This window comes from Coturnix japonica, chromosome Z (assembly GCF_054131305.1).
Source record: "Coturnix japonica strain WE chromosome Z, WE-NBRP24, whole genome shotgun sequence".
Classification (NCBI taxonomy): Eukaryota; Metazoa; Chordata; class Aves; order Galliformes; family Phasianidae; genus Coturnix; species Coturnix japonica.
Window position 1 is genome coordinate 52,698,264 of NC_140702.1, and position 13,565 is coordinate 52,711,828.

General features: G+C 40.1%; 1 protein-coding gene across 6 annotated transcripts in view; it reads left to right on the forward strand.

The window, feature by feature from the left end:
* Nucleotides 1–13,565, forward strand: part of GHR (growth hormone receptor) — a 130,802-nt gene that overhangs the window by 68,205 nt on the left and 49,032 nt on the right. For all 6 annotated transcript variants that reach the window (XM_085529566.1, XM_085529567.1, XM_085529565.1 and 3 more), the window contains one exon: nucleotides 322–401. In XM_085529566.1, coding sequence (XP_085385692.1) covers nucleotides 332–401 — 70 coding nt within the window. In that variant the 5' untranslated portion in view covers nucleotides 322–331. The remainder of the gene's footprint in view (nucleotides 1–321; nucleotides 402–13,565) is intronic.

Here is a 13,565-nt window from a genome sequence, read left to right on the forward strand (position 1 = left end):
TGTATGGAGTGTGGTTACTTTGGTAGCTTCCTGGAAGCAAGCTAGAAATACTACAGGCTAGAAATTGACAACACTGATTTTTTTCTTCTATATTAAATGAAATAGTGATGCATGAGCTAGTCTCCTTTTTATTAGTTTTTTTACTATCCGTCTCCTAATTCAAGATGATGTATGACTAAGTGAGGCAATAAGCTGTAAACTAAATATGCTTCTACTTTAAGTTCAATCAGAAATTTAATGAAAATAGATAATAATTAAAGTGTCATGAATCCATAATAATATTATTTTATAAAGAAACTCTCTTGTTCTTTATTAATACAGAATTAGAGGTATGGATCTTCGGCATCTGCTGTTTACTTTGGCACTGGTCTGTGTGAATGACTCACTTTCTGCAAGTGATGGTAAGTTTTTTTTTATGTCATTCTGTGCCTTTGTGCGTATGTAGAACTTAAAATGCGTAATATTTTTATATTATATGCATTGTGACTGTGCAAGTTCCTTGATTGTCTTACCTGGGTGCAAAAATGAAAAAAAAAAAAAAATGTCAGTCTTTTTGTAAATGTGGTGGGTAAGATGGAAAATGAAAGAGGAGTTCCTAGACAACACCAGGTGTCTGGAATGCAGGTGGTCCGGATCAGTGACGATGTTAGATCTTAAGATTTTCTTTGTTCCCATACTGAAAATATGGAAGAATTGTGTGGTGTTAATTTTTAATTGATTTTTTTTCTTTTTTTATTAACAAGCATATTTAGTATATTTCTCTGATAAAAGTAGAACTATTTGAAAGTACAGAGGAAGCACTTTAAGGCTGGGCTTATTTGGTCTGAGGCCAATATGAACAAGTTGCGTCAGAAATACACTTAGAAATTTTTAGTAGAGATTAGAAAAGGGATTTGAAAGAAACATGTAAACTCAGGCAGCCAGATGGCTGGGGGTAGCTAGAAGAAACCTTCCTAGCTAGGTGAAGCTCTGTTCATGATTCAACAGATTTGCCCAAGATTCACATCCACAGAATGTACCTCTGACTTTCCTCAGTTGTTCTCTTTCACAACCGTATTCACTTTAACTCATCCATCTTCTAGATTAAATGTCAGGTTTTAAATTAATCCTTCCAGCTGAGCTTCCTCTGATGCTTTGTCCTCTTGCAACCAGCAATGCTCTGTAGCCATTTCTGTATCACCCAGAGGCCTTCCTTGAACCTGGTTGGTCCTCTGGGGACCGGTCTTTTACTCATTTAGGACAAAAAGTTTCAGTTACCTTCAGTGGGATCTTTGTTGTTGTGATCAGACTGATCTGCTAACACCAATTATGATCTACTCCTGTAAACAAATAGAGAACATAAACTGCTCTGTCTTGATGTGGCCTTTGGGTAGTACAGTATGTTTTCCATAATTACTAACCTTACACAAACATGTTGTTGCTTCTCCCAAAACTGCACAGTTGCAGAACTAAGCAGGGTTCCTTAAACAGGTACCACTTCTCACCTTGTGGCTGAAACCAGTGCCAGCAGAGAAAATCAGGGCAGCTTGATGAGTAATCTGGAAAAAATGGAGTGGAAACAGCTTCCACAGCAAGCTGTAAACAGACTGATAAAGTATTCAATGACAATTTCTCACATCCCTCAGTTTATTTCCTCTTTCTTTGCTCATTAGTTCCAATCCTACTTAAATGTTACCAAATGGAAATTAAGTACAGATAGAGTTGCTAGCCATGTTTTGTTAGTCCTTCTGCTGTTATTTTTGGAATATGATATGAAATCAAAGGGCTGTGTAATAGTTGTCTGTAATCATACCTGGTTAAAGGTGCAATAATTTTTTTTCTCCCTGATACAGTTTTGGGTTATCTTGGAGTTACATACTTAGCATTTCTAATCACTTATATTTACAGAATGACTGGAGAAATACAAGGGGTATTACCTTACTGCTAATGGGGACATTAGACTGCAATAAGATATAACTAGAACTCAGGTGATAAATTTTCAGAGAATTCTTCTTTAAAGGTCATTTCATTTATTATTATGAGCTCAGATTGGAAGAAGACAAGTGTCTGTATTAACTTCCATGTTTGTGGCTCAGATTCTTATCCTCAGTCAATGAATGCAATGAAGGCAATGAATGGATCAAGTTTTCACTTCTTTTCCCTGTTTTCATTTCCTACTTAGAGCAGCACTTTCATTCTGTTACCTGCATGTCCCGATGAAAATGAGAGTGCCCATTTAAGAAGTGCATAAGGAAATGTGGTGTAATGAAATGTTTGCTTTTGTATTAGAATTGGTCTATAACAATGTTAAGCCTTTATTGACTTCATTCTGTATCCTTTTCTGTCTTCAGATTTTGTTAAAAGGAGAAGTTTATGATAGGAATTTGCTGAATAAAGCTCTGTGCTCTTTTTCTTTTCCCTGTTGCATACCACTCTTTTAGTTAGGTGTGTGAACTGAAATAAAGTTTGCAAATTCCTCCTTGGTTCTGCTGAAATGTGGAAAGTTGGTATTTCTAAGTGAAATATGAGACATGTACCAGCTTCTATTCACTGTCTTTCGGAATGGCCAGTAGAACAAAAATGACTGTGTCCTGACTTGATCCTTTCTCCACTGTGTGTATATTACAGTATCTTCATTAAGTGGGCAAAAATAAGCCCGGCTTGGATGTAGTCTAGTGGACCAGTTGATTTCTCTCACAGTATGTAAAAGCGCGCATGGACTTTAAAATCCTTTCCAGCTGAGGCGTGGTCCAGATGTCCTAAGTAAATATCTTTGTGTTACAAATAAAACTCAACCACAGTGTCACCTTTTATTTGTTGGCTTTTTCTATAGTAACTTGATGAAATAGTTACTTCTATCAGCTTCCCTCCAGAACCCAGAACTGAAAAACATTTTAATTGTGTTCCTTTGTTACTTGCATGTGTCCTTATTTGCAGTAATGCTATGAAACTGCTTGTAAAGCAACAGCACTTTGTCATCCTGAAAGTGGATTTTTAACACCAAGCTACTTCTGAGGCCCTGACACTTCTGTGCTGTGTGTGGGAGATGGCTGACTGAAAAAGTCAGACAAGGAAGTTTGACTTGAGCAGGAATAAGGGAGATAGCAGCACAGAGTACACCCATGTGTCATTCTTGCATGATGTAGATGAGGTTGTTTTTCTGCCAGTAGAGTTTTCATTTTTCTTTTTTTTCCATGCGGGTGTGCCGGTTTCTGCAAACAGCTTCCAGCCTCTCTCCCAGCTCATTGCTTGGTGATAAACCCTGACAATCTCACAAAGCTCTGCCCAGCACAAACTTGCTGAGACCTTCCTATAAGCTTAGTTAGATGTACTACATACTGGATATGTTGCCACCGGGACTGGATGGATCTGCAGCATCAGATTTACTGGAGAAGTTCACTTTAGAAATTGTTTGTTTTTATGTCAGCGCAGTGTAATATTAGCAAATCTTATACCAAAGCACATTTCTGACACAGTATACACTGATACATGGAAGGAACCATGTAAGAACTGCATGCTTTTGTGTCTTGAAAGTAAAGCTTACATTCAGCTGTACCAGTGCCTGTGCTTCAAGCTGAATCTCAGCAGTGGGGTCAGATCCACCCTTGGCACACACTTAAATCCCATACGTGTTTCCTCCTGGCAGGAAAACTGCTGTGAGGCCAGCAGCTGGCAGGAGAACTGCACAGCATTCAGGACCAGATCTTGGACATTTAGTAAAATGTTTGCTTTCTGCTAGGTTTGCTGGAGGCTTTCCATTGATTTAGTTTTCGTGCTCTCCTTCTGCCAAGAGCCTGGCTTGCTAGTTGCTTAAACAGAGGCTATGGCTAGAGTGAGGGCACAGGGTGCCCACCGTCACTGAGATGGAGATGCTAAATGTGGCCAAGTATGTCTGCTACATCAGGGCTTCATGTGTGGTTTGGAGTTGCAGCTCCCACCAGTCTGGGGACTTGCAGCCTCCTGCCAGCTGGACACTGAGCCATACACTGCCATACACTGTTCTGGAGGTGCTTGCAACAGTAAGGGCACAGTACAGGCAGAGAGAAGGTGTGCAGGCCACAACAGAGGGAAGGTAATTTTTTAATATGTGTATAATTAAAGCAAAAGGCCCATTTTCACAGCTCTGAACACGTGTTTGTAAAGTCAGCAGAACTGCAATTCCTGATAATTGGGGTTGTTTTGAAGGTGTGAGATTGTGTACTTCTGAAAATTGCAGAGCTTTGTTTTTAGGTAACGAGGCACGTGAACAAGAGTCAGGAGTGATTCATGGATGTTTTGCTGTCTTCTGTGCAATAGTAATCTTGCTTCAAGGAAAACTACAAGCTTGTGTTCAAGTGTGCACCAGCTATTTGCTATTGAGATTAACGTAACAATGGTGTTTCAAATATGTATCTAGCATAGGCTTAAGTGTTTTGGCATGGGTAGCAGCTGACATGGAAAGGGTCTGAATTGCCACAGGCGGAGGTTACAAAATGCTTAGGAAGTAAAGTAAGTTTTGTCTGCTTGCTCCTTGTCTATGACCGATCAGTGCAGGTCACGTAAGGACAGAGAGGATAAACCTGGAATTAGTCCCAGTTAAAAAAAACAATACATAACCTCATCGTTCCAAAACCAATTTCTTCCCAGTGAAAGAAGTAGGAAATGTCTTTTATCATTTCTTTATGATACTAAATCAGAGTTTATTTTACACTATTGCAGCTATGCTAATTCATTCTCTGGAGTGGGCTTAATGAAATGTTTGTGTTTTCTGATAGAACTGTGACAGTATTTTTCAGTAAACTGGTTTTGTGCAACAATGATTTTAGGAGCTGCAAACCTGAATTGACTGTGCCTTTTGTCTCATCTGACTTCAGGAATGAGTTTAGTGTTTTGCATCACTTTTTTTCTTTATTTTTTTCAGTTAGTGTGTGAAACTGTTATGCTCAAATGCTCTGTTTTCCTTGTTTTTTTTTTTCAGAAGTGTAATCAGTTCGTTACCCTTCTGAGACATGTGAAATCCAGGCTTTACTTCCATGAAAATGTCATTCTATTGTGCTACTGTCTGCCCCTTTACTGTGTTTGAGTGCTTTGTATGTATTCCATGTCCAAGTTGAACTGAGCTTAGGTGTGCGCTAGGTGTCAGAGCTGCCAATTATTGAACTAGAGAGTTAATCCACAGGCCATGTGTAGGTTTTATTGTCATTAGAGACACTCCTGGGCACATCTGTATGGGACTTAGAGAGATGACACAGGGCCTGTAGGACATCTGTATTGTCCTGGAATAACCAAAAGCTTATTGAGCTCTATAAAAAGCTTAAGGCCATGCATCTCATATGCCCTTGTACTTAGTTTACAGGCAACTAAATTAACGCCATCAGCTGCTCTTTTTTCTAGGGACAGTATTGATTCTCTCTGCACTGATTCTATGGGAGGTTGGATACCTGAGGATTACACCTATATATGTATGAATCATACAGAGACCCTCTAGGTATGTAAAATACCTGCATGAGACTTGCAGACAACTCATAAAACCTATAGGGGACTTGTGCCTTTTGACACAGATGCTGGAAAGTAGGCAGTTTGAGAAAGTTGTAGATGTCTTGGCTACTGGATTTTGGCCTAACTTGAATAAAGAGCAATATATAGGTGTCTGGATGTCTGCATTTTGAAAAGTCTCATGCTTACATTTGCCCTAGAATATTACTAGTTGGAAAGGACCTACTAGGATCAATTAATCTAGTGGCTTGCTAAGGTCTATATAATTCTGCATACATTCTACTGTGAAATGGCGTGGCTGCTCAGCCATGTGTTGTAGGTCTTCTGTTGCCATCTGAGGTGAGGAGTCTTAATGGATTGAAGGGATAACTAAAGTTGTCTTAGTGTCACCATGAAGTTAAGTAGAAGACTGAAGTTGTCTAAAGGCATAATTTTACTTTTTTTGATGCACAGAAGAATTCTTATTCTAAGCAGTAAGGTGCTGTTGAGTGGATTCTTGGCTGAGAAAGGGGACTTTCCATTTGTTCCTGGAGCTGAGAGATTTCAAGAACTTCATTATCTAGTTTGAAATTCTCAGTAAACATCAGTGACACTGTGGGGTTTTGACTGAACCCATTTTGTGATTTGGGCAAAGTCACATTGCATTCAGTGCAATGACAAACCATTTCTCATGCGTGAACATGTATATTTAAATTATCCTTTTTTTTTTTGTTAACAGGAAAGTTATATATTTCCAGATATAACTATTCTAATCTCATTTGGAATAGGAGGAGATATTGAGAAAGGGCAGAATCTCTGCCTTAAGCTGCAGACTCCCTTGCTTCTTCTTTGTAAATAATAGTATCACAATATAGTCGGTAGTCACTGTGTCTGTTTTCTTCTCCTTAATTCTTCCAACTGACATATCTTTGCTAGTGTCAGGAAGCTTGGCACAGCTAAGCACAAGTTATACAGCTCTGATACTGCTAAGCCATTCCTGCTGGAAAGATCACTCATTTTGGCAGAGAACCAAATGGTATTTCCATCATCACTGTCTTTCGTGATAAGGCTTGGCTTTGATAACTGTCAGAAAATTTTGAGGGAGGGCCTTGAGTCTAAGCATTTCTGAGTTGCTTTCGCTGCTCTTACTTCTTGATCAGTATGTATAACAGATAATTATTCTATCTGGACTAATGTGACTTCTTATGTACAGAAGAAAGGATTTCATTTTATCTTTCTTCTTTGTGTGGATAGCATATATTATTAACAAGAAGAGACTTGGGATCTCTAAGTGTGGAAAGTACATTCTGGAAATGATTTGTAGACAGGACTATCTTTTGTAAGAGAACACGGAAAAGAAAAATGTAGTCCTAAAGTTTTCAGTTATAGTAGTCTTAAATTATGCCCTTCAAAATCCATATTTAGGTTTGTAACTGAGTATATCCAGTAGTTGAAATGATGGTATGCATTGCAAAAGACTTGTGCCTTTTGTCATTTCCTCTAAAACACATCTGTGACATCGAGTGAAGAGTTTTGAGCTTTTGGATATCTTCACTCACAAACATACCAAAAGACCACATTGTGAGCAGTCAGCTTCAGACACCCTGCCGTATAACATACATACCAGTTTTCCTGACCAGTTATCTCAAATAAAGAGAGTTGTGGTCAATGTAGTTGAATCAAGATGTCAGCCGGTCATGAGCAGCGTCCCCCAGGGCTCAGTGCTGGGGTCACTTCTGTTTAACATCTTCATTGATGATCTTGATGAGGGGACTGAGTGCACCCTCAGTAAGTTCACAGATGGCACCAAGTTGGGAGGGAGTGTTCATATGCCTGAGGAGAGAAGGGCACTACAGAGGGACCTGAATAGACTGGGTCAATGGGCCAAGGTTAATGGCATGAGTTTCAATAGGGCCAAGTGTCGGGTCCTGCATTTTGGTCACAACAACCCCAGGCAACCCTACAGGCTTGCGGAGGTGTGGCTGAAAAGCTGCCTGATGGAAAGGGACCTTGGTGTGCTGACGGACAGTCGGCTGAATATGAGCCAGCAGTTTGCTCAGGTGGCCAAGAAGGCCAATGGCATCCTGGCTTGTATCAGGAATGGTGTGGTGAGCAGCACTAGGGAAGTCATCCTGCCCCTGTACTCGGCATTGGTGAGGCCTCGCCTCGAGTACTGTGTTCAGTTTTGGGCACCTCAGCACAGAAAAGACATGGAGGTACTGGATCAGGTCCAAGGAAGGGCAGCGAGGCTTGTGAATGGCTTGGAAAATCAACCCTATGAGGAAAGGCTGAGGGAGCTGGGGCTGTTTAGTCTGGGGAAAAGGAGGCTGAGGAGAGACCTTATCGCACGCTTTCAGTATCTGAAAGGTGCTTACAGTGAGAGTGGGGCAGGTCTCTTCTCACTGATGACAGGTGACAGGACAAGGGGAAATGGCCTTGAGTTGCAGCAAGGTAAGTTTAGGTTGGATGTTAGAAAACACTTCTTTACAGAAAGGATAGTTAAACACTGGAATAGGCTACCCAGGGAGGTGGTTGAGTCACTGTCCCTGGTTGTGTTTAAGAGCTGTTTGGATGTGGTGCTCAGGGATATGATTTAGCGGAGGGTTTTTAGAGTTAGGGTACTATAGTTAGGCTGCAGTTGGACTTGATTTTTGAGTTCTTTTCCAACCTGAGTAATTCTGTGATTCTATATCTGTAGCATTTCTGCTCTTACTCAGATTTTCTTCATTGCTTCTTAGCTGCCATTGTATTTTCTTCTCTTTAAAAGGCAAAATCATCTATTTATTGTCCTCTGCTGTTTTTTGTGGGGTCTTTTCCAAAAATTAGCCACACCACTGTAGTCGGTGGCAAGTGTAGCACGAAGGAAAAGTCAGTCATTCTATATCACAACCTGCAGGATTTGTAATACCAATGTTTGTCTTCTCTTTCCCAAGCAGCCAAGCCAACAGTGCACACTCTGGTCCTCCCATGGTTCATGACAGCTCTTCTTTTGCCAGAGATGAGCTGCACCAAATATTGCCTGCTCAGAGTGATCACTTGTGCCTTAGTTCTGGGGGAGAATCAGTGAGGCTAGTTTGAAACAACTTTTGCCCGTAGTATGATTTTGAGTTCATGTATTTAATGGAGATAGCAAGAGAAGTAGTAAACAATTTGTTACAACAAGGAAGATAACTGAGAAACTTCCTAATTAGCTTTTAGTTGAACTTTGATTTTGGTATTACAAATGTAATTTTATTTTTTGTATGAATTATATGAACAGTTTGTAATTCTATAACCAAATGAGCCTCAGTTAATAAACTGACAGTGCATCAAGAAAGGGAAAATAGCTCAAGCAAATAAACATTAATATTACAAAAGCATATTGTATGAGCTATAGTGAATCATTCTGTGCAGAGGTAAGTGGAGAGCAAATGTTTTGAGCATTACCAACTGCAACTGGAAAAATGAACTGTTACTGCACATTCACAGCATATTATGAAATGACTATGGGAAACAGACAGTAAATATTTTTCAGGAATTCAACCAATGGCACGGTTATCATTGTGCAATAATTTGCACTACCAAATATAATATGTGAGGGACTTGTAGAACCAAGAGACTCTCTGCAGTGTTGCACCTTTTATTTCCGTGCTGTGGTCTTCAAAAGTAGTAGGACCTGATCTGAAACGGAATAAAACCATGACTGGAAGTTGGTGAGTGGTCACAGAACAGATCTGCTTTGTACAACTGTAAATGAGGAAGTGTGGTTTGACAGCTCAGCACTGTTTTGTGCATCATTAGCCTCTTCAACCATTCCAAAGGACCAGAAGCAACAGAGCAGCATTTCAGATCAGAAATCACAGGGTGCCATCCTTGAGTTTCACAGTGTCTGTCATAAAGCTTTGTACTGGTAACAACCCTCAAAAGAAATGCATCATTTTTGGGGTTGCAGTAGCAGTTTCTACATAGTTGGGTACTATAGTCACTAATAGTGACTGGGAATGTATCACATCAGCTTTGACACCAAATAAATGGGCTATAGCACAATTGACACCAGTTTTTTAAAAAGGCTCAAGGAAACACTTGAAAGTTTGCCTTCCAGACCAGGGAAATTGAAAAAAACTTGAAAATATATGTAAATTGGTAAATACATGGAACAACGTGATGTATTTTGAAGCCTGTGTAAGCCATGTTTCCTTCAAAAAAGTGCTTATTGTTTGTTGCAGTATCTCAACAAGCACAGAGAAAGTCTTTGCTGCAGCGACTTAGCAGAGGTTCTTTGAAAGTTGTCAGGGGATAGAATGGATGGGTCTCGGCAGATTAAAAATTTATCAAAATATTATATAAAGGAATAAATGATAAATTCCTACAAGAGAAACATCTAAAGGTATTTCCCCTCTACAATCCATTAAAAATAAATAAATAAATAAATAGAGAAGAACTTTTCTGCTTGGAAAGCTCCATGTTCAGATGTGACAGAAGTCTGTGCAATCCTGAATGGTGCCAAGAGAGTGAAAGAGTGTGAGCATGCAGCAGGCATCCAGGGCCTCCCAGATTCCTGCTCATCTCAAACTCTCCAGCACCACACTGCTGCGATGATGGAGTGCAGTTGGATGGGGGAAAGGCAAAAAGATCCACCAGGCATGGAAAGTGTGTCCTTTGTGGGCTTTCCCTAACTCATACCCAGAATATATTCAGAGAAATGAATATATTCTGAAGGAAAATAAATATATTCTTTCTTTGGTTTGGGATTTTGTTTGTTTATTATTCCCCTAGCAATGTGAAGTCTTGGCCTTAGAGACAAGGCTGACGCAGGAAATTTACAAGCAAGTGTGAACTCACTTGGATCAAGAGTTTTTATTTGAGTCCATATGTGCTGTTTATTTCTTTGTAAAGACAAAATAACCACAACAATAACATGCGTGGCTGGCAAACCCTGTGTGTATCATGTTTCTTTTAAAAGGCACTTAGTGCTTGCCACTTGTGCCTACAATAAAACAGGAAAAAACTATGCTGACATTTGCTAGATTTTAAATTTTGAACAACATTTAGAGAGTAAAATAATGTCTTTACACTCTTTGCCTCTCAAGCTCTGACTTTGAACAGGAAATTGCAAGCATAAGGAAGTGAACGTGGGTAATAATTGTAAATGCTAACACACCATAATTTGCTAGTAATGATCAAATAGTTAATACTCATAATTATTTCAGTAAAAACACTTATGACAACTACAGTTGCTGTTGTATAGGATTTAATTCAAACCATCTGTTTTAATCTACTTGTATATATCCTGGGTTGGTCTTTGCTTGCAGTGAAGTGTTTTTCTGGAAGATAGAAGTGGTTATTAAGGGAATGGAAATTATTACTGGTTCAGGGCTTGGCAAGGAAAAGAAATGTGTTTTTTTCACATTCTTAGTGTCCGTTTTCAAGGACTTCTGCAACAAAAAATGGTTTAAGGCAGAATATAACACACAAGGGTTACCTGTCGTAGGCTACATGTTGATATTTTGGGATTGCTTTGATTAAGGGGTTTGGAGGTAGAAATCACTGATCTGACTGTTCTGCACCACTTCAATCAGTTTCTTTCATAAAGTAAAGGAAAGATGATTAATGTGTTACGAGGAAAGTGTATGACACTGTGAACAATAAAATAAATGCTGGTATATATATAGGCAACAGATTATTTTCTAACAAACTGTTTCATTTTGTTTTATTCTTCAGTGGGTTTGTAGTGGGTGGTTGTTCTTGCTAACTAGTGTGATTATCTTCAAGTGTAAATGCCTCATCTGTTCTAGACAAAAATAGCCCTCTTAACCAAGGATGCCTCCACTTTGCTCCAAAGCTCAGCACTTCTTGCTGTGAAGATCTATTAAGCCACTTCACAGAAAAAACACTTACATCTGATACAACTTCTCAAGTGACGAAATGGATGCAAGATCAATATCTTACTATCTTTCTGAGTCTGTAGTATTTGCGCAATAGGATGCTGTAGACGTTAATCAGGAAAGCCCTAAGTATTCTGTGTTACTCATGGCACACATCTAGGGCCTTGCAAAATTAAATTGATGTCTTGGCCAGATTATGTCATGCCTCACAGAGATAGAAAAGAAGGCTTTGCTGTTCTTACTGAAAAACACCTGAAAATGCAGTCATTGGTCATAGCCAACTCAGGTTCACAAAAGTCCTGTTTAATAAACTTAATCCCCTTTTATGATATGGCTTACTCATATAGTTGACTAAGGAGAGCCTGTTGATGTAATCTTTTTGGATTTCAGCAAAACTTTTAATACCACTTCTCACATCATCCTTCTGGGCAAAATGTCCAGCAAACAGCTAGAAAACACTAGGTGAACATTTGGCTGATAGGTCACACTCAAGGAGTTGGTAAATGGAGTTACATCAGGCTGCCAAACAGCCACTGGAGGGGGTTCTGAGGGGTCCGTTTTAGGGACAGTTCTCTTCAGTGTTTTCAAAAAATTATCTAAATACTAGACTTGGAGGTATAACAATGAAGTTTGTGAATAAGATTAAATTAGAAGTAGCTGCTGACTCCCTTGAGGTTAGAGAGGCCTTGCTGAGAGACTCTGACAAATTGGAGGGCTGGAAACTTACCAACCATATGAAGCTTGACAAAATCAAGTGCCAGATCCTGCTCCCGGGGTGTGGCAAGCCTGGATATTTGTGTAGAGCAGAGGATGAGAAGATGGAGAGCAGCCCTGTGGAAAGTCATCTTGGGATTATGGCTGGCATCAAGGGGCACCCAAATCAGAAGTGTCCCCTGGCAGCCAAAAGGGCCAACCAACAAGGTTGTTGGTTACAACCTTGTAGTACATACAGCTAGTAGAGTGTGTGCAAAGGAGGGCTGCAAAGATGGTGGAGTGTCCAGAGGGGAAGACATATGAGCAGCTGAGGTCCCTGGGTGTGCTGGATGCAGAGCAGAGAAGCAGAGGGGAGGCCTCGTGGTGGCTGCAGCTCCTCACAGGGAGCAGAGGGCAGCGCTGAGCTCTGCTCTGTGTGACAGCGACAGAGCCCGACGGAACAGCACGGAGCTGTGCCAGGGGAGGGGGAGGTGAGGAGGCAGGAAGAATATGATCAGCAGAGAGCAGTGGGCATGGAACAGGCTGCCTAGGGCACTGATCACAGCCTCAAGCTGTCGGAATTCAGTAAGCGTTTGGACAGCACTCTCAGACTCAAAAAATAGGGTTTGATTTTGGGGTGGCCCTGTGTAGACAGGTGCTGGGCTTGGTAATCCTTCTGAGTCCCTTCCAATTTGAGATATGCTGTGATTAGTGAGTCCTGGGGGATTCTTTGGCTCTCATGGCTGAAGCTGTTCATCATCCCATTCCTGTGAAAGATAATTGAGTTACATATATTTCTACAGCAATACTTCAATAATATTGCAGAGCCTTCCAGAATGAGACTTCACATTCAGACAGATAAGCAAATACCAAACTGGTGGAAATTAATGTGCTTAATCCAAATGTCTAGCTGCCCTTTTTCTATCTACCATTGCCAGTCCATGTGTACTACTAGTTGTTTCATGCATGTTTTGCTCTGAGTTGCTCTTTGTTTGCTCCACCAATCAATAAGTGTATGTGTATATATATATTTTTAATTTTTTTACCAGGAGGAGCACGCTTTACACAATTGGGCCTCCTGTACATATTTGCCCATGGTGCAGTCTTGTGAATGTTCTGTTGAGATAAGTGCTTGACAGCTTCCAGTTAGTGTTCTGCAGGAGGTGAGGGATTCTTTCCAAACATGCTGACCACCTCAAAATAGCTATATCTTCCTTAGAGAAGCCTCAGCCTGACTTATTATCTTACTCCCACAGGACAGCAGGCTTTACAGCCGGTTGCATCACTTTATCTTGATGGTAAACTTGAGGAGCAGTTCCAGTTACAGGAAAAGCTGTGTAAGGATTGTATCTTTCAGGGTTACTGTTTGTTCTGTGTTTTCCAACTTTGTAACAGAAGGCTTGATTGGAAGTTACTGTTAAGCTCTGTTTTTCAGTTACGAGATCTTGTTACCGTTGAAATTAAACATGTTTTTTTCTTTCCATTTGTTTAGTCAAAAGGGCAGTTTTTCTTGAGGCTCTGTTTTTCTTTTGTTTGCTTTTTGTTTTTGTTTTTTTGCTTGGAGTGGTACCCACA